Here is a 21,881-nt window from a genome sequence, read left to right on the forward strand (position 1 = left end):
TTAATATTTGAATGTGTTTTGGTGATCAGAATGATGTGTGCTTTAGCTATTTTGGTTCAACATATATGTTTTTGGGAGGCCAGGAACAAATAAGTTGGTTTTCAGTTATTTCGTATAAAGAAAATTTAAAATACGAGCATTCGATACGAGTATTATCCGGACACAAATAATCTTGTATGTAGATGTATCACTGTATAACAAAATTAAAAACTCTTTAGGATAATTTCTTCCTTAATTCCACTTACAGATATCAAAGTCGACAAGCATCATGGGAAATTGAATTTTAGGGCAAAGCTCTTTCCACCTTTTTTTTCAACGATCGTACATGTTGAGCACACGCGGGCCACATGGAATGATGTGGCAGGCCACATTTTGCCCTAGTGTATGACAAAAAATGTTCAAAGTCGTCTAAACAACCAACCCACCGATACTGAAAAACACCGTACACTACAGAGGCGCTAATAGCCAACAGCTACTGTACAAGCCATGTGACCATAAATGATGAATGGAGCCAGGTGAGGCTTAATAATATTCCCTCTGGGCTAATATGTCATCATTGAATTTAATGTTATTCTGAATGAAACCTTTTTTTTTTTTTTGAGAGGCACCCTAGTTGATGAACAACATTTTCACTGGGCAGCCATTACCATCCATCTCAAAAGGTGTTTTCCAAACAATCATGGAAATAAGCTTTATGCTGCATATTTATATCAGACCATGCAAGTGAAAACATAATTACGGGACTTCTGACTAAGATTTGTGATGTTATTTCTCTTCAGTCTTTTTATGAATTTACCTCATTGTCGACTTTAGGAAAAACCAGCCCAACCATGCCCCACTTTGCATCAACAACAAGGCTGTGGAGGTTGTCAGCAGTATCAAGTTCCTAGGGGTGCACATTACAAACAAACTCACCTGGTCCGTGAACACTGCATCACTGGTTAAGAGGGCACAGCAGCGCCTGTACTTCCTGCGGAGGATAAGGAGAGCCCACCTGCCTTCACCCTCCCTCATCACATTCTACAGGGGCACCATAGAGAGTATCCTGACCAGCTGTATCTCTGTGTGGTGTGGAGGCTGCAGCGCTACCGACTGGGGTAGTGTGAGGAGGGTAACGAGGACAGCGGAGAAAATAATCGGGACTACACTTCCCTCCATTCAGGACATTGGCCAGAAGCGCTGCCTATCCCATGCTAAGAACATTACCGGGGACCCCTCTCACCCCCATCATGGACTGTTCACTCTGCTAGCCTCTGGGAAGAGGTACTGCAGTGTGCGGTGCAGGACCACCAGGCTCCGCAATAGTCTAGTCCCCCTGGCCATTAGACTGTTAAATGGTCAATCTAACATATAGTTAACTTAAATCTATACGGCTGCTAATCTGACTTTTGCACTACTGGCAGTTTTTTTTTTTATAGCTTGCCACTCCTTGCACATTGCTCTCTGCACTATTGTAATTACAGCGTTATTGTTACAGTGTTAATGTTACTGTGTACCTGACTTGTTAACCTGACTGCCCATTTTGCACATCTGGTTAGCTACTCTTCTTGCACTATCGGCACTATGGTAAAATACTATACGTAGCCATAATACAATACAACTTTATTTATATCTGTACATTCAAGGAAACTGTGCGGGTCAGATGCATCGACATTTCGTTCTGTATACACGTGTACTAGAATGACAATAAAGTAGATCTGAATCTGAATCTGAATCTGAATCCTTTATCCGGAGTGCAGTGTCTAATCTCATTGCAAACAATGTTCACAATATTACTATCAATAACAATATAGAGTATTGTATTATGAAAAGTTCTTATTTTGAATACATCGTAACCTTGTCTTTGGATGAAGAGAGGGAGAAAATTTAAATCCAACAATCTGTCCATTAATTATTATATTGAGTTTAGTTATGAGGTTAGCAACTGTATTCATATTTACTATACTTTCTACACTATAAGGTGCACGGGTTTAATAGGCACACCCCCCAAAATGTGAGTTTGTGGGGTTTTTTTTTCATAGATAAGGTGCATTAGACAATGAGGCATATAGAGTTAAAACTACAGTAGATGCTTGGGTCGCCTTAAAGATTAATTGAGATACAAATGGCACATGAAAACGCCTGAGCTTTAATGTCATAATAACATTATTTTTAGTCTGGAGACCATGTTGTTCATGTTGTAAATTTAAATATTGTCAGACATTAAACCGGTCCGTGGTTGGGGACACCTGAAATACAGAATTGTATCGCCAACTCTCACGGTCATTATGATGCGCAAGAGGTTCTGAACTGAATAAGGAGAAAGAAATCGTGGGAAGTTTTTGGTCATCCTGAAAGATATAAATGAACGCATGGCCTCACATATTCGACAATACGTTGTTCAAGCTAAGAAAAGTAAAACTAAACTTTAAACGCATTTTTAATTACTTTCTGTTTTTGCAATTACCTAACATCTGGTACTGTGAGTAAAAATAGTGCGACAATGAGATAAGACTTATTGCTTTTTCCTACGTCTATGTATTTAGTGGTTCGATAGTTTTTATCCGGCGCTTTTGATCCCTGATGCCAGAATTGTTGTTCAAATGTGGTCAGCAATAAATATCAACTGATCCATAATTGCACAAATTTTGATAATACACCAATATGCATTTTTGGATTTGTACATAAGACGCATCGGGTTTCTTGCCGATTTTGGGTTATTGGGTGCGCTCTAGGGTGGAACAGCAGCTGAGTAGAAAGCGCCACAACACAGTTCTGAGGTCATGGGTTCAAATCCAGCTACCAGTCTTCCTGTGCGGGGTTTACATGTTCTCCCGTATTTGCGTGGATTTCCTCCGGGCACTCCGGTTTCCTCCCACATTTGAAAATTGCATGTCAAGGAAATAGGCCGGTTTAAATTGTCCCTAGGTGTGAATGAGTGAGTGAATGGTTTTATGTCTCTGTGTTCCCTGTGATTGGCTGGCAACCAGTTCAGGGTATCCCCTGCGTACTACCAAAAGATAGCTGGGATGGGATCCAGCACCCCGGCAACCCTGAGGATAAGTGGTGCAAAAAATGGATAAAGTAAAGGATGGGATATATTTCTTCCAATAAATTACAGCTGATCAAACTTGTTTAACCGCTACAATCTGACCTCACTGGCTGAAGTTATTCCTGTAAAAGAAGGTAGAGGTCAAAATAACGATAAGGGCATTCACTTATCTTTCAGGGTGACATGGACCTTGAAGGCCACATTACAGAAATGGGTTATCAGACTGGAGCCAATGGAAGAGAAACTTTGGGAGATCAGCCAGCTTGCGAGCCCGAGGAGAACATTTGCACACAGGGTGGCAAAGTCACCAAGTTGCACTTGTCTTTGAGTGCCTGTCCACCCCCCCCCCTCAATCTTTGCTTCCCGCTACACGTCTATCCATCAGAGACAGCCATGAGCTTTCCGTGGATGTGTGTCATTGCAACTTGGCAGGCGCACATCACAGCAGCTTTACCAGCAGGCGCCAAAGCTAATTTGATTTTTAATTCAACCCGACTCCTCGACTAATAATTTGAGCCGGGGATTAATTAATCTGATTTGACTTGTGCTCATTTCTAGCACCCACGTCCGTGTACCGCCGGGCGGCAAATAAACAAACTGGTGGGACTGCACTCTCGCAGGCTGTGTCCTGACATACATGTTGAAAATTAATGACACCTAAGGCGACAGGTGGAGGGGCAGAGGAAGGCCGGCGGGGAAGCAAAGCATGTCACCCTTGCTTTGCAGCATGTATGTGACATGCTAATTGTAATTGAGTGGGCTTACTTGTGAATAAATATGAGGAAGGTTTGGACCTGAGAGGCAATGGACCAATCAAAATTACAGCTTGGCATTGAAAAATAGGAACTATGAAACTTGTTTTACTAACAAAATATTATGCCTTTAAAAAGGCATGATCAAATTTAGTCAGGAACATTGTTGGGACTGATGTGTTCCGAAAGAATGCAATCCTGAAACACTCTGTAACTGCAATGTGTTATTAATGGAATTTTGTATCTTAACTGTTGTAACAACATGGTGCGTTACTCATAGCGAAAGCATGTCGCGAATTACAAGTTAATCTGCTCTGTTAAGTGTTCCTACTCCTCTCACAGTGTAAGATCCAACCCTCAATCCACCTGCTCCATAAAGAACGACAAGGGTGTTTTCATTTACAGACAAATTAGAACTGAATACAGAGTACGAAAGCGCTGAATTTCTCCTAATGGAGATATTTTCCCTTCCATGTATACTCGAATCCAATAACAAATATATTTAAACCAGGCGGTCGGTTTACTGTATATGTGCATATGTGGTTGTGTGTCACAAGTGGTGAATCGTAGGCAGCCTTAAATGAAAAAAGAGATTTTCGAGTGGTTAAAAAGCCGAGCAACAGAATGGATATGGAGTCTCAGCTAAATGTTGGTTTGCAAGCTCTCAAGATTGCACAAGCCAATAAATTTGAACAACAGCTACAACAGGTTGGAGTACAAGTTTTCTTGTATTTCTTTGATTATGAAGCTATATAAAAGCAGTTTTAGGGGGATTGGCTTTAATGTGAGTATATACGATCATGTGTAACAAGATAAAATAGTGACTTTCGAGGTAATGTGTCACTATAGGGTGCCAGTCATCTGGGGGACGAACAGAATTACTTTTTAAATTAAGTAACCAGTAACTGTAACTAATTACTGTATTACAGTAACATTTTTATCACTGGTCAGCAAGATAGAAATTTGTAAAATCACCACATGTCGTGCTCATCTCACTGCTTTCAAGGGGACTTTAAATATGAATGGAAGGCTTTGTAAAAATCTCTTTACCCGCGTTAGCACGCTGAGCCCAAAGCGGCCCACTCACTTTGAAAGGTGCATGTGGAGGTATGAAACATGACGCCACGGAAGACACGCTTCAAAGTCAACTTGCCTTTTGTGGCGAAACTGACGCAAACTCACAGAAATACGAGTCAAAATGCCATCTATATTTCTACCTCTCCTGCTTTCTGGCATGGAACCAATCTCTCGGTGCAGCGGAAAATAACTCCAGCTTGAGACCGCACATCGAAGCAAGGGCCTACGCCTGCTGCTTTCCAACAAGGAAAATGAAAATTGAATAATACAGATTAGAAAATGGACACTACACTCAGGGCTTTGGAATCCATCACAGTCAGTTAATCTCTACTGGAAACCATTAAGATTTCCCCAAAAAATCTAGCCAAACCCCTCAATTATGTGTTACAATGACATGTTCCCTTAGTACTGCCTGTATAAGTATTTTCGAGTAAGGAATATCTTCCAGACAGACCATTATTTTTCTCAAGAGAGGTGAGGCCATAACATAACTCACCTTTTGGCTGTTACTTCTTCAAAAGCTCATTCGACGAGCTAAACTTGAGCATGAGGATTACATTCAATTGATGATTGTGGAAAGTGTTTCCAATTGCCAGAACCCTTCTAATACAAAGTACAAATATATTGTACTTTTAGAAAACTAGTCTGAGTGATCTTGTCAGTAGGCCTCAAATAACTTGTGTAGATTTTGCACCCAAAAACAATATTTGCAATTAAAACACATTAGATTAATGCTGTCTTCATTGATGGGTGCTTACCTTAAAAAAATCATACAACCGGAATACTGTGTGTAGATTAATGGTTTATGAGGGTTTTTGATCATTCATACAGGGACGGATATAATTAAGCAAAGCTAATGAAGGATATAATGAACAAAATGTTAGGCTAAGACTATTTTGCCGCAAGGTATGGCAACTGGTCTGGACTTTGCTCTTGATAGCGCTTGAATTAATAATGGCTGTGGTTCACTGAATTCTTTGAAAGTGGGTTTGCTTTTAGCTTGCATGCATTTAAGCACACGCACAGACTTGACTTAAGATGCAAGTGTCCTTGAAATTCACCAATGGAGCCGGTATATAATCTTGAGTAATGGCTTTTTCTCCATAGCGTTTTCATTCATACCAGATACTGCAGGGAAAGGCACGTTTTCAAAATATGTACTCAAAACAGAAGAACAGTGGTTTCGGAAGTTTTATTAACAAAATATATTCTTGGCCTAAATGAGCTAGGAAACAGTCGGAAAAGGTTTTGTACGCCACTTTCAGCATACAGGTAGGATTTTAACCCAGAGCGCAAGTCCGACTTGATAATTTCGGGCTGGTGCAGCCTAAAATGACAATCATTACGTTCCGGTCAGACCGAGCTGCTCTCTCGCTGCCTTTTTTTGTATTATCCACCTGTTATTGTTCTTTTAAAATAGTATTGTTTAATTTAGAGTTTGTTACAAAATACAGGCTTTGTATACTGTCCCCCTCTATCCCCCCTCTCGCGCAGTCTGTTTGGGTAGCCGGCAAGTGAACTGCACAAGCGTAATTGTGTGAGAGTGATTGCATGAGAGTAGCCCTGTCTGACACAGAGAACGGGCGCTTCCCTTCTACTCACAAAGTCCTCACAAATATGATTGGGAATTAAACTTCCAATAGACCTCCGGTGAAAGCAAAGGCGTAAACTGCTTGGCCTGCTAATGTATTTCAATAATGCAACAATAGCCACCTGAAATCAGCCTTTTCTCATTTTGGTGAGGGAAAGACTGAAAAAGAGGCCCAGAATAACGGCAAGCATCACTACAAGCCGTCCCAGTTGATCTTTGCTCTAAAGTTTCTGCATCAAGAACACAAATAACCCCTGCCCCTGACAACTTTTTACTTTCTGCATGAATGAATCTTTCCTTGACAGCTCCTTGTGCCTTGTAGCGGCCCTGAGCGGCGAAGTAGCGATAGCTTCGATAAGTCATCGTCATCATTATTAAATCCAAACCACCTCTGCTGTTGCCACCAGCGCCAACTTGCTTCGAGTCTCATCAACTCCCAGCCAAGCATCAACAGTTGGGTACTCTCAAGAACGGGCGTCAGCGTTCAAGGTTATCGTAATGAAGGATGTCAGGGTAGATGTGCGCTTCTCGAATGCAAGAATGTGTTGTGGAATGAATAAGTCGGAAAGTGCCATACGCGTGTATGAAGTAATGTAAGTGGCGCAGTCAGGGAGCTGTCAGCATAGAACCGGGAAGCGAGCTGATCACAGGGAGGCAACGTGTTTGAAGTCTCTCAGGGACTGACAGCTTTTTGCCCTCACTGGAACGCTTTCCCTCGCCTACTCCTTCGCCCTGCTACACCCTTTCACTACGGCGTTCCTGAACGCGCTCACACACTCGGCACGGAACGAAATGATGAGCAGTGTATTGTGGGTATGAAGAAAGATCCTTCTCCTACTCTCGGGAGGGATGCGCGTGAGGCCAAGCAGAGGCGGCAAAACAAGGTTTTATCTGTAATCAGAATCAACTGCCATCGTTCATCAGCCTCAATTCATTCATTGGTGAAGGTCTAAAGACAACCAGTCAGTCCTAAAATGTAAAACAATCATTTAAAACCCAAGTCTGAAAATAAATTTACTTAAGGGTTGCCAGAGCCCGGGTCTGCATGAGGTTTGGCCAAAGGTTTCCTCAAAAAAGGTTTAGATATAAACATTCCACCTTCATAATTTTTTTTTAAATTCCCTACGCAAAAAAAGATATAAGAAAAAATGGAAAACAGCAAAATTTCATATGAAACTATAGCCGTCAATCAGTAATAAATTAACCCATAAGGGCTGTACTTAAAGGTACAGTGAGTATTGTTCAGTAAATCCTAGTGGATATCTTAGTTTAAAAAAAGAAAATTGGTGCTTTATGATCACTCTGTAGGGCAGCACGGCGGCTCAGTTGTTAGGGCATGTGCGGCACAGTTCTAAGGTCTTGGGAACCTCCTGTGTGAATTCAAATCCAGCTACCCGACTTCCTGTGCGGAGTTTGTATATTCTCCCCGTGCTTGCATGGGTTTCCTCCGGGCACTCCGGTTTCCTCCCACATTCCAAAGACATGCATTTCAGGTGGATTGGCCGGTCCAAATTGTCCCTAGGTGTGGATGAGCGAGCGAGTTGTCTGTCCCTGTGTGCCCTGCGATTGGCTGGCATCCAGTTCAGGGTGTCCCGTGCCCACTGCCTGATGATTGCTGGGATGGGCTCCAGCACCCCTGCGACCCTACTGAGGATAAGCGGTGCAGCTGATGAGATGAGATGAGATGAGATGATCACTCTGTGTCACCATCGTTTGTATTCTGTCTTGTCCTCTGTAGCACTTGTTTTTGGTTGCACTACAGAATACAACGAAATTTAGTGGTCAAAACACACACACTGTCCCGTTAACTTTCAAATCAAGGCGGGGGGCTCGAGCAATTATCCTGAGGGTTCGGAGTTTGGGACCTCTAATTCAAAGAATTGGTTCTGTATCGGTCTGACTTCAGGACCCACCATACATCCTTATTATGACCTGCGACCCAAACATACAAAATGGCTCCACCTTCATATATATTAAATCAAAAGATAGTTGCAGTTCAAACCAGAGATAGAATATAAAAAACACGACCAGCAAAATCAAAATGACTTTCAGTGACTTTAAGTAAAAGTGGTACCTCTAGTTACAAATGTCTCTGCCTATGAAAGTTTAAGGTTACGGTACCTGGATGGGAAAACATTGCGTCTCGTTAGGAAGATTGCCTCTTGTTACAGAATAAAAAATACAGTATAGTACACGCTGCTATTTGCCCCTCCCAGAGTTTCCAGAACCTAAACAAACTGGCTATCCCTTCAAATCTGCCTGGCAAACAGTGCATATGCATGCTCCCAGCATGCTCTCCGAGTCACCGTCACAGTTCAGAGATCAGAGACGAGGAGGAAGAGGGGTTCCGGGAGGATAGCAGGGCAACGCAGCCATCATTCAATCAGCCCAAGTTAAAGACATTTTAGCAAAATTGGAACTAATCTCGGAATTTGACGAAAGGAATCACCCCAAAAAAGTGTTGACAAGTCGGGTAAATGAAAATTTGTATTATTTTATTTATTCTTGTTTTTTTTAACATGAATTTGTTTTATGTTCGGATGCTCTTTTATGATTTATTTAATAAATACCATAGTGTACTTCGGCTGGCTTGGAACGGATTAGCTCATTTTCATACAAATAGCGTCTCTACTTACGAATTTTTCAAGTTACAAAGCTATTTACAGAGCTAATCAAAATTGTAAGTAAAGGTACTGCTGTATTCCATTTTTAGGAACACTGTGAATTTTTCTTATGCCTCTTAGTGGTAAAAAAAACTCTTTCATTAAAAAACAATGTTGATTTGCTGTATTAAGTAATGCAACTGAAATGTTTGCAGCTGGTTCAAAATATGGTTACAAGACTTCTGACTAGGCCGATAAAGACTGATCAAATCACTCCAAATTTAGCTAAATTTGCACTGGCTCCCTGTCATTTTAAGATGTGACTTTAAGGTTCTGTAATTTCCCCCTATGCCCATGCTCGGAGCTTCTGCTTGGAAATGTTGGTCTAGTTTGGGACTCCAAGAACAAAGAAGAAATCTGCTACGCAGCAAGATGGTGGAGTAGATCAGCTCCCTCTGGGTGAGCCTAATGTTATTTAAAATGAAAACAAATTGCACATAAAATTACACGTTTATATGACAGTTTATGTATTTTCTGCCTATTATTTTGGCAAATATGCTTTTTTTTTAGCATTTTTTTTTACCACTATTAGGTTCTAAAAATGCACAATGTCCCTTTTGTAAGAATTAAAGGCTACTACTGATGAACCACGAATGTTGAGTTTGTATCTTTCTATGCCTGTTTTCAAGTGTTATAATTGCAAATGTGAGCACACAGCCCCCACCAAAGGTTAAGGAGCAGCCGGATTTCATCTCTAATAGCTGGTGCGTGAGCAGGAAGCCATCCGTCATGAGGACAGACTGGGGGCTGATATCCGTGTCACTAAGCTGTCGCTTTGTCAGCCAGCCAGTTCCATCATACCCAGATGAGGACCTGCATTAGCTGGTGTAAGAGAGCGGTGTCGCAAATGCAAAAAAAAAAAAAATGCAAATTTACCACAAAATAAACATCACCCTGCGAACCAGCTATCCATCAACGACCATGTTCGGATAAAACTAGCAATGGTGCGGCAACACCAATCAGCCTCCCAGACACCGAGTATGATGAAACACGCTCCCATCTGCTTCATGCAACACCCCCTCCCAAATGCTCTCATTTTCATTAGTCTTCATTCGCCCTTTTTAAAGACTATTATTGTGTCATATACAGATACACAGTGTACCATAATCTCACTAGGGCTGCAACGATTAGTAAATGTTGGGCACAAAAATTGATAATAGAAATAATTGACTATTAATAACTTGGTCGAATATTTTCGCCAGATATGTTTTGAAAGCTTTAGGTACTTGGGTTGTGATGTGGCTGCAGGGGGTGGAATGGAGTGCGAGGTATTGCACAGAGTGAATCAAGGAAGCAAGGTTTTAGGTGCTCTGAGGAGAGTGATGAACAACAAGAGTATGAGTATGGATGTTAAGAGGGGACTGTATGAGAGTGTGATTGTTGCGACTGTGTTGTATGGTGCAGAGACTTGGAGCCTGAACGCAGATTTAAGAAGGAAAATTATTGTTTTTGGGATGAAGTGTTTGAGGACTATGTTAGGAGTGACACGATTGGATAAATTGAGATGAAATTGTGAGAGACCGAACTGGAGTAGTTGTGGAACTGAGCAAGCGTGTTGATAAGAGAGTACTCGGTTGGTTTGGACACATGGAGAGGATGGATGAGGAGTGAATGTTGAAGAGGATCTACAGAGCAGAAGTCAATGGAAGGAGACCAAGAGAAAGGCCGCGATTGACGTGGATGGATGGTGTTATGAGTGCAATGCAGGAAATAGGTCTAAATATAATGGAAGCTAGAGCTCTTGTTGGTGATAGAAAGGAGTGAAGAGGTGTTGTAAAAGGATAGTGGGATTGTGGACGCGTTCTTAAGGATGGGCTGGGCACCCGTATGATGCGGCAGGGGTAAACCAGTGAAAGCTGTCGGGCCCTGCTTTTGAACAAAAGAGTGTGTTGTGTCACCCTGAACCGAGTGACATGGCCGCTTTCTGGTGTCCCGTTTCATCTGCAGGGACGAAAGCATGACCAACTTAGGTGCCGAGGTGCCTAACTTGTTTGGGTGTTCGGGCAATTGGGTTGGCCATGGTCCAAATATTTGTGTGTTTTTTTGCTATTTTTTTCCCTTTTATTTTCTTTGTTATTGTATGTGTTTGTCTTGCTGTCAGTCACCCCTCTTGAGGGATATGACCATGGTAGATAGATAGATAGATAGATAGATAGATAGATAGATAGATAGATAGATAGATAGATAGATAGATAGATAGATAGATAGATAGATAGATAGATAGATAGATAGATAGATAGATAGATAGATAGATAGATAGATAGATAGATAGATAGATAGATAGATAGATAGATAGATAGATAGATAGATAGATAGATAGATAGATAGATAGATAGATAGATAGATAGATAGATAGATAGATAGATAGATAGATATGTTTTTCCAAAAGAGTGAGGCTTCATGCACAATAGTATCTCTGTCTCGAGCTGTAACAAACAAATGATAGTGTCAACATCACTTATGCCTACCTAATATTTGAAAGTTTGGGAGCATTTCAGCCTGAATCGGTGAATAAAAAGACAACTTGCAAAGTTTGAAAAGCAGACCTTGCAAATCATTTCAGTACCTCGGGAATGAACAGATATTTAAGCACATTGGACAGATGAACTAAACAGAGTCTGACTTGCCTTGGTAAAATTCCAGTTTTGATGAGATTTTATACCTGTATATTTTGGTATGAAAGAGAACGTGATGCAAGACTGTTCTCAGGGTTCCCGCAGGTCCTTGAAAATATTTAACAGACAGTGAATTCAATATTCTAAAAGTAAGTGCCTCATTGGCTCTAACATGTCTTAAATCCAATTTGCGAAAGTCTTAAAAAGACACATTAAAAGGATTTCTATTTGTATTAACTAAAAAGATTTAGTAAGATTTATCAATTGTCTTTTTTAACAATTTACTTTAGATGTATTTATTTAGATTTAGTAACGATTCACTTTCGTGGCAACGTGGGGTGACCACAATAACGGAACTATCAAAACGGTGATGTGGTTTCAGTCAAGCCTTTTAGAGCGGACGCATGTCTTAGGTCTACCCACAATAAACATAGCAACTTTGGACTGAGACGTTTGATTTGGACCATGGGAAAGTGTAAATTTAATGAGAAGTGTCTGTCCGACAAATATTTTTCACCATGGCTTAAAACTCTTTCAGGTAATGTGTACGAGGCACAATGTATTGTGGGCAAGACATATTTGTAGTTTTTCGTTTTGTCTGTTTCAGTTGTGTGTGTGTGGGCTCCTATATATCTTTTTTTTACTGTACACTTTTTTGTTGTGTTTATGATCATTTGCCACTTAATTAAATCAATTTCATTCTAGATTTTAAAAAAAATCACATGTATGAGATTGTACTGTACAACTAATCCTTGGCTTGTCGAATTTTCAAATAGACGTTAATTGCAGCCATTTTGTTTACGACTGTAAAGCACACATTAACAAATTACATTTTTTTGCACCCTGTTTGGGTTGTTGATGTAATGTGGACATAGTAACGAACACCATTCGATCATAAAGGTGAACCTGTGGGCGGTGATTCTGTGTGAAAGATGATTATATATAATTAGATATGAAATATGAAATGGGTATGTGCGTTAAGCAGAACATTGTGATGTATGACATGCATTAAGTGTAAGCGTCAGTATTGCATGCTTATCTGAAGTCCCACTCACACCTAACACCCTATGCAAGTGTTGCCACTTGGAAATACTGGGAAATTTAGTATCGATTCAATCCAAGTATATTCATCTCATCTCATTAGCTGCACCGCTTATCCTCTGTAGGGTCGCGGGGGTGCTTGAGCCCATCCCAGCAATCATCAGGCAGTGAGCAGGGGACACCCTGAACTGGTTGCCAGCCAAGCTGATTCACACCTAGGGACAATTTGGACCGGCCAATCCACCTGAAATGCATGTCTTTGGAATGTGGGAGGAAACCGGAGTGCCCGGAGGAAACCCACGCAAGCACGGGGAGAACATACAAACTCCTCACAGTAAGTCCGGTAGCTGGATTTGAACCCGCACAGGAGGTTCCAAAGACCTTAGAACTGTGCCGCACACCCGCTAACCACTGTGACACCGTGCTGCCCGGAAGTATCTGATACGGATACTTTTTGCTTGTAGATATCATGATCATATAATAATTGAACCTTCACACTCAGAGTTAATGACAATAAACACAACTATTTTAGCCACTAAAGCAGGGGCGGCCAACATGGTGAGGTTTTTCTGCTCCAACACAGATGATGCCAATTTTCAGCTTGTTAGCAAGCTTTGTGAGCTTGATAATGTTCCAGTTGTTTTCTATCACCTGTATTGGAGCACAGAAACTCCAAACACATGCAGGACATGCGGCTCTTGAGGATCTGGTTAGCCACCCCCTGCACTAAAGGGTTTCATTGTTTTATTAAATACTGTAATATTGCTAACATTGACAAAATACATATTTATATTTCTTAGTGTTTCAGAACAAAATCCAAGAATTTCGAACCAAAAAAGCAGCAAGATAAAAAAAACAAAAAACAAATACTGTATAACAACGTCAACTAGATCACTAAATACCTTACATTACATTATATTTCCCAAATAAAGTCAGTAATGCAAAAAAATGTCAATTGCCTCAAATTAGCTCTATTGCCATAGTGACAACAGATTTACATTAACATGTTTACATTTTTGGATGTTATTCTCCCTGAGGGTGAACTTTTTTTCATGTGTTTATGTATATTGGTGGTGTTGCAACAGTTGCAAACACTTTACTGCACAAATTACAGCTGGCATTTGCCTTTCCTGTAGTTGATAAAAAGTCCACAACATGGTCCGCTTCCTGTTTACCTTTTGGCTTCTGGTATGGGAGTGATGCATGGATTTGGCCCTTTTTTGTGCCTGGCAAGTGCGATGCAGCAGCAGGCCAGGTAGATAGAGGGGCTGAAAGTGTGCCTGTCAGTCACAGACTAAGCCATATATTTTGAAAAAAGCTGTGGTCTTTGGGTAGGAAATAAAAAGCCTGCGCTTTCTACTGTACATAGAAAAGCAAGTATCAATCCCAGGACAACAGTATCGATCGACTGGAGTACTTGAGTAGTATCGATAATACTGATATTTGGATCAATCCGCCCACCAATACTTGCGACCGACCATCAGCCTTTTGCTTTTGATGGCCCGTCAACACATAAATCGAGGACTTACTCTAAACAACAACATAGCAATTTTGGGTGGTCCTTGACAGAAATCCCAGAAGTTTAAACACTGTGTGTCTTCCATTTGGGAAGCCAAAAGGCTGGACGGAGATCAAATGTTCTGAAGAGAACGTCAAGAGGAAAGACACAGTGCAATCGAACAGGATTCTCCAGCAACTGAGTCAGGCCACACTAAATTTGCAATTGAGATGTCTCCTTTTGTAAATTGTAAACCCAAATGCACCCTTTTTACACACTAGCCCACACAACAAGTGCATGTTGTGAATGTAACTGCTGTGCAAGGACATTTTATGAGGTGGCATGCCCTCTTAGGAAAACAAAAAACAAAGTCATTCAACACCCCTACTTTCTTAACGAATGCTTGGCTCCCACAATGTTTTTACGTTGACTGATCCCACACTCTCCAAAGCTGAGTAATCAAAGATGTGTGGTGAGCCACGCTGCGGCATGTGGTGAGCCTTCTAGCACTAAGCAAAAAATATGTGACATTGTTCACATCACCCTGACTAACAGCCGATTGCTCCACTAGGCTAATTTGACAATGAGGGGGTGTTGAGTTTTGCTGACGCCGTAAGGATGGCTCTCCAAACACTGGGACTTTTATTCATAATGCAGAGTATACATGCGTCGCCACTTGTCTTAAAATGGCTTTGAGAATAATCAGAATGGAATATACTGCGACTTAAATATGGCCAATGTGATGAACTGTACATTATATGAAGTCTCATCTCATCTCATCTCATTAGCTGCACTGCTTATCCTCAGTAGGGTCGCGGCGGTGCTGGAGCCCATCCCAGCAATCATCGGGCAGTGGGCAGGGGGACAGCCTGAACTGGTTGCCAGCCAATCGCAGGGCACACACAGGACAGACAACTTCGCTCGCTCATTCAAACCTAGGGACAATTTGAACCGGCCAATCCACCTGAAATGCATTTCTTTGGAATGTGGGAGGAAGCCGGAGTGCCCGGAGGAAACCCACGCAAGCACGGGGAGAACATACAAACTCCGCACAGTAAGTCCGGTAGCTGGATTTGAACCCACACAAGAGGTTCCCAAGACCTTAGAACTGTGCCGCACACGCGCTAACCACTGCGCCGCCGTGCTGCCCCTATATGAAGTATTTTTGGTTAAATATATGTCTGCATCTACTCGTCATTGCATTGATCTTTGCTAATTTGGATTGTGTGCTTTTTGTATCTGGTGTCAAGCCAATAAGGCTAAGAATATATTTAAAAAAAACTTGAAATATTTAACCTTTTTCTGTTTGACCATTACCTATCTTAATTCCAATTCAATAATTTCGGGGATTTCCTAAACAACATAACCCTTTTTGATACATTTAATGATAGTTTGTCATTATCAAACCACTCTTTTACTTTGTAAATTTATTTCTGCCTGCATTTCCTGTAAATTTGTACCTGAGCCTAAACCTTTGGTATCATCAGCAAATAGAATACATTTTAATTCTGATAATACATTACACAAGTCATTGATATAAAATTAAAAAAATAAAAATAAAGGCCCTAACATAGACCTTTGAGGGACTCCACAGTTAATGCTCATAAGATGTGAATCATTCTCCACAAATTGATAGTTTTTTAAAATCATTTTTTAAGGATTTTTTCTACAGTTATGATTAGAAATAACTCCATTTTGCGTCTTGGTTCATATTTGACAAATACATGCGTCTTGGTTCATATTTGACAAATACAATATTAAAAAAAAGAACATGATGAGACCAAAGAGGCGTGGGACTTAATTCCATGGAGCCCGCCCTCTTGCAGCCTATACCAGCATTTTTATGGTCGATTTATAGAACCTAATAAGTAAAAAAACAAAAATGTTTTTGGAATGCAAGATATCAAAAAAAAACCTTCACAAGCATGCAAAGAAACGTTTGACTGTGAGGCATAAATGCTAGCCACTAGCCCAATTCTTCTCTACACAAGATTCAAATTGTCATGCAAACTGATATTGTGATCAAGAGAATTGATCCAATCACTTTAAAAGCCATGATATTCACCTGTGCAACAAAGCTGTTCCAGTCTTCACGTCTCAAGGTTCCTGAACATCTGTGAACCATATGCGACCCAGCTAGTCGCCTCTGAAGCAGCTGGACACAGCTGGTGTGTGAATGTGCATTTCTCAATTGAATTCAGTGTGCATGCTTTAGCATATGTGTCGCTGTGTTCCCAGCACACCTTAATTAAGAGGGATTAGAGCCACACCTCTTCAGAGACTCTGAACACTTAGATAGTTAGGGGCCGGTCACACAGACATTTGTGGCTGAATAGCGGCTAAAATTTTGCGTTTTTTTTTAGCCCGTGGTTGCCCGCGATGGAAAATGCGCAAAATCGGCCAACCCGCTGTTCAGCGGTGGTATGCCCGCAAAACACGCCGGCGACTGTTCCGCTTCCTCATCGCGTCATTTCTGCGTCATTTTCTCGTGTGGACCACGGGTATAAAAGCTCCCGAGCCGGTGTTGTGCCCAAATCCGACTCCTACGCAACACCCCCACCCCCTCGCGTGAACGCGCATTCTGCTGCGATCGCTTTTGTGGGAAGCGTACATTGACATTGGTGACTTTTGCATCCGCGTTAACAAACGCAATTTGTAGAATACGATCGCGCTTTATTGTTTAAATAAACGCGTTATATAGACTAGGATCTCCCAATTGTTATAATTAGCTCGCTTTATAGTTTTAATAAGCGTTTTATATAGAATACGATCACTTTCGTTGGAAGCGCAGCAGAATGCGCGTTCACGCGAGGGGGGGAGGATTTACCGTTCGATTACGTTCACAACAAAAACAAAGACGGAATGGTTTAAGTTGTATTACATTTCCAACAAATGCAAGACGAAGTGGTTTTGGTTATATGTTCGCCATTACATTCCCTAAAAGTGAGATAAAACGAGGTAAAAGTGGTTGTAGTAGCGAGGGGATGCAAATCTCGGCACCGGGCTGTAGAAATCATAACCGCACAAGACACAGTCCCGTGAAGATCAAGATTTCAAGCTATGGCATCATTTTTATTTTATTATCTTGAAAAGAAATGTCAAGAAATAAAAATGGATTAAGACGAGGTCACTACGCTGACGGGGATCCATGTTCACCCCCTTGACGTCTCGAGCACAACTGACGTGTGCTCGGCATTCGCGCTGTTTATACGCGGAGAAAGGCGTTTGACCGTCACACGCGTAACATGCTAATTTCACGTAATAACACCGCGATACAGGCGCATAACATGCTATTACCATGCTCCACCCACGATTACCCGCTGAAATTTCCCGTCCTACCCATGTGTAACCACGCCCTGGCCGCGGCCAGAGCACGTCGTTCCGCGTCATTTTCGCGTCATTTTCGCGTCATTACCTCGTGTTGACCACGTGTGCGGCACGCGGTTTAACACGTGCTCAAACTTTTGAGCAGCTCAAAAGTTTTGAGCGCGGCCAACCACGTGAAAATTTCCGACCGCGAGTAAAGCACTGCTCTATCTCGTCTATATGGCGGTCTCAAAACGTCCAACAGCGCCCAACAGCCAATTTCTGGCCGTAGTTCAGCCTCGATACGCTCGTGAAAGGTTGTGTACTCGCGCGCTGAAGAATTGAGCAGCGCAAAACTCTTTTGCGCTGCCACCCGCGCGCGAATTTCCGACCTTGTGTTAAGCACCGCTGTATCTCGTCTGAATGGCGATCTCAATGCGTCTAATAGCGTCCGCCTCAAAGGCAGAAATTTCTGGCCGTGATTCAACCGCAAATGTCTGTGTGACCGGCCCCTTAAATCCCTTTTTTGTAGTTGCAGGACCCTCTCAGATCCCTCATTATTTGTCAAGAAAACAAATCAAATCGTGATAGTCCTGGTCCACATCTTGCTCTTCAAAGTTTCTCTGGTTTGCATAAGTTTTTTTTTGAATAACGTGGTGAAGTTGAATCTATAAAGAAAAAAGGATTCATTTTCCCCAGATGTGACGTTCACTCAAAATTTTACACAGCTGAAAGTTCCTAACATGTAGATTTTTTACATTTTTCTATCACTACACGGTACATTTTTTAAAACAGCAAGTGGAGTAAAGTCATGAGAAATGGCACCAAGAAGTACAATTCGCTCTCTCCGAATAAAAATCGTTCTCAGGTGGATATTCATTCTTCACTCATTATTAAATATCACAATACCAATTAAACTGCAATATTTAGACTAGTGGGACCAATAAAATATAGTTATGGGAAAATCACTTGGGTTAACTGTTTTGATGGGTCGACCCAATGTGAGAGGAAGCAGGAACTGAGGATGGCTGCTCAAAATAACGAAAACAAAACCAGGAAGAAAGTAAAAAACAAGAGGTCGAAAACAACAAATATTCAAAACAAAATCAAACTTGAAAATAGGCTAACCTAAAACAGAGACCGAAATTGACATGCAAGGAAGAAGTAACAAAACAAAAAAGTGAGCACAAAACGCCAAAACCTAAGACATGAAACAAAAACTAAATCTGAAGCAGAAATGACAATAGAAATTAAAATGACCTGACGACGTGTGCTGTGCAAAATGTAACGATGAAGGGTCAGGATATTGTAAATGTAAATGTAAATGGTCTTTATATAGCGCTTTCAAGTCACTGAAGACCTCCCAAAGCGCTTTAAAATGGGCTTTACACTTACTCATTCACACACACTCACACACCGCAGCGTCAGCCATGCAAGGCCTGCTTCTCAAGGGCATTAGGGATTCAATGTCTTGCCCAAAGGTGTGTTGACACCTGTGCCCAGTTTCAAACCTGGTTAGTGCCCTTTCGGAGGAGGGTGGGTACCAGTTGCTAACAACTTCCCCTTTAAAAATACTGAATAAATTAATTGATCAATGGTAATACCGAAATGTTATTTCAGATTTGTTTTCGCCTATTTTATTTGATTTTTTTAGAACATTCATGTTCCCGTTGAGTCATTGAAACGCATAGTAGGAGGATTTCAGTGTACAAAGATTTGAGGTTTCTGGTCCCAACACTACAAATGGAAAAGTTCTTAAAAGTGAAATGTGTGGGGTTGATTTTCTTTCATATCGCATTCTCAAGATACTGGACATATGGCGATCTGGAACTGAGACATACATTTGAACTAGAGCCAGAGGCCAAACCCAGCGCAAGCTCAAATGGAAATTTGGGTCGGGTTAGGCCTAAAATGCCAACAATTACTTTGGTTTCACGCAGGGCTGTGCTTCTCTCTCGCTACCTTTGTTTTATATAATCCACGCTCGGCACGCCTTCCTCAATGTTCTTAATTAAGTTTCTTTGTGGAGGATCCACACGGTGGATTCCGTCCCCCTTTCACACAATGCAGCCAGCGTCCGCGGACTTCTTTCGGCGCATCCGGTGGTCTGGCGGAGTGCAAAGTTGGCTGTTTTGAGATATGTGCATTTCTCAGACTTCAATACAATGAAATTAACCTGTTTTTATATTCCTAAATATAAAAACAATCTCTCTCACACACACACATATAGTCACCTTTCAAACATCAGTCTAATTTCATCTTTTATACGTTTTTCAATCTTATATCCTTTTATTGTGAAGTCGCGCTCATGTGTGTCCCTTTTCCTGTTTATGTGTCAAATAAACCACACCACCTGACCGGAGGTAAGTCAGTTCTGTCGAGAGATTTAGGCAAAATGGGTGCTCGGCAGTGCTGGCTCCTTCGCGAGGGAGATTTTAAAACTTAATGAGTGATTTCATCTGAGTAATTCTGCCAACAGAGAGTTTATATAATATATAGCTCTAACACGGAGCCCTGTTCGCGGGCAGCGTTGTACAGAAGGGGGACGGAATCTAGCGTGTGTGCGGATCCTCCACAAAGAAAAATAAACTAAGAACTATTACGGGTGGATAATCTAAAAAAACTCAGAGAGAACCCCCCCTCCTCCTCACAGATATTAAAAAAGTTCTCTCGGATAAAATGTGAAAAATTGGGGTTGCTTCGGGCTGGGTCCCTCAAATAAAGTTTATGTGTCGGGCTATTTTGAACACTACTGCATTTCTCAAATGGCTTGTGTTCTTGTTCAGCCTTTTTCAATTTTCATCCTTGCTTTTTGCTACAGGAGTGGGAAAATGGTCTTATCCTCATACCAGGAACGAATGTGGATGACTGAGCTTGGTCATGAGCCCTATGAAAATTCATCATTCCAGTCATCAGTCAGGCATGGCTAAGTTTAGCATGAAATGAAGACCTTAAGTTGGACCTCGAAACACTGCTGAGAACTTTACGCCGAGGGATGCGTCTCAAACTTACCGAAGCCAAAGGCAGCCGGTGGTGGGATGGGAGCAGACTGGACAGGTGTGGAGGTGTAGAGACCCGTCACTAAAAGACCGTCGAACGACACGCTGGTAGAGATGGTCACTGGGGAGTGAAAAGCATTACATCATTATCTTTGCCGTACATTGTAACTCTTTAATGATTCTCTACTGATGAAACTTGTGCAGCATTTGAGGACACTTGAAAGATAGTAGTTTGAACCACAAAGTTAGTTTGGTAAAACCCCTTTGAGCTCAGGGAACAGAAAAATAAGTCTTGACTTCTGAATTCAGTCTAAAAACACTAGTATAGCTCACGCTGTCTTTTTTTCAGAGAGCTTTTTCGGCTCGACGCATTGAGAAGATTGGGTTTCCAGATTTTTTTTTGTTGCTGTAACCCAGCGTTCAGTAACCTCCTTTACCCAAAGTGCCATAAAAGCAAAAATATTTTAAGAGTTACAACATATGGTTTAAGCCAAACTGCTCTGTACCTGCTAATTCTTCAGCACATTTCATTTTATTGTGTGACTTTTGATGACATGATAAACTCTATGATATAATAATGTGTCCCATATCAACAAATATACTAATTAAAATGTGGCTCCCTCCCGCAGTTACTTTGAGGTTCATTCCGACCAGCATATTTGTCCTTAATAATGGTTTTAAAACAAGGTGCAAGCAAAGTTCTTTTGTAAAAATGTCCCAAAAATATTGCAAATGAGAATACAGTTGTATTTACCTTCAGCGCTTGGCAAAGGGATTGTGTGTGCAGTGTGTATAGATATGCCCATTCCCTACCCAATCAAATTGCTCTGGGTGCTTTCCTGACATTTGGGTGTATTTAGTTTGTTCTGTGGGTTTTCATCATAAATTATATCCACAGTGAACAAATTGTTTAATGAGATTCCATGTAAAGAACTTGTTTAGCGATGTACATCCAAAGAGGGGTCTGTTGGTATCAGAGCTTGACTGTAAACTGTAGTAAAGATTCACAAAAACAATACTTGACAACAGTCACCTCCCATGGAAAAATATTGCAAACATAAAATTGTCAGAATCAGGAGAGATATTTAATCATCATTAAGTGTTTTTAATTGTCATTGATTCATTTATAGTTTAGCACAGATTCAAAATAAGCAGAGAATACATAAATGGATTTTAAACTTGCAAGAAGAACTGTACAAACCCCCTCATGATGCAAAATTCCAAATTTGTTCTGAAGGACCTTTCATTTGTATTTCATCTCCCAGGTTACAAAAAGCAGATCTGCTTAAAGGGTGTGAACATCAAAAT

At 41.1% G+C, this 21,881-nt stretch overlaps 1 protein-coding gene and 1 long non-coding RNA gene across 2 annotated transcripts in view; one reads left to right on the forward strand and one right to left on the reverse strand.

Moving 5' to 3' along the window:
* The window catches only part of reln (reelin), a 179,772-nt gene that overhangs the window by 120,262 nt on the left and 37,629 nt on the right, over positions 1–21,881 (reverse strand). The window contains exon 2 of the mRNA XM_088339951.1: positions 20,587–20,694. Coding sequence (XP_088196077.1) covers positions 20,587–20,694 — 108 coding nt within the window. The remainder of the gene's footprint in view (positions 1–20,586; positions 20,695–21,881) is intronic.
* Positions 12,138–21,201, forward strand: LOC148362516 (uncharacterized). The gene is made up of 2 exons (XR_015850865.1): positions 12,138–12,267; positions 20,396–21,201. It is a non-coding gene; the product is annotated as an uncharacterized LOC148362516 (long non-coding RNA).

Source organism: Urocampus carinirostris, chromosome 7 (assembly GCF_059441175.1).
Source record: "Urocampus carinirostris isolate Australia breed hairy pipefish chromosome 7, RoL_Ucar_1.0, whole genome shotgun sequence".
NCBI classification, from domain to species: Eukaryota; Metazoa; Chordata; class Actinopteri; order Syngnathiformes; family Syngnathidae; genus Urocampus; species Urocampus carinirostris.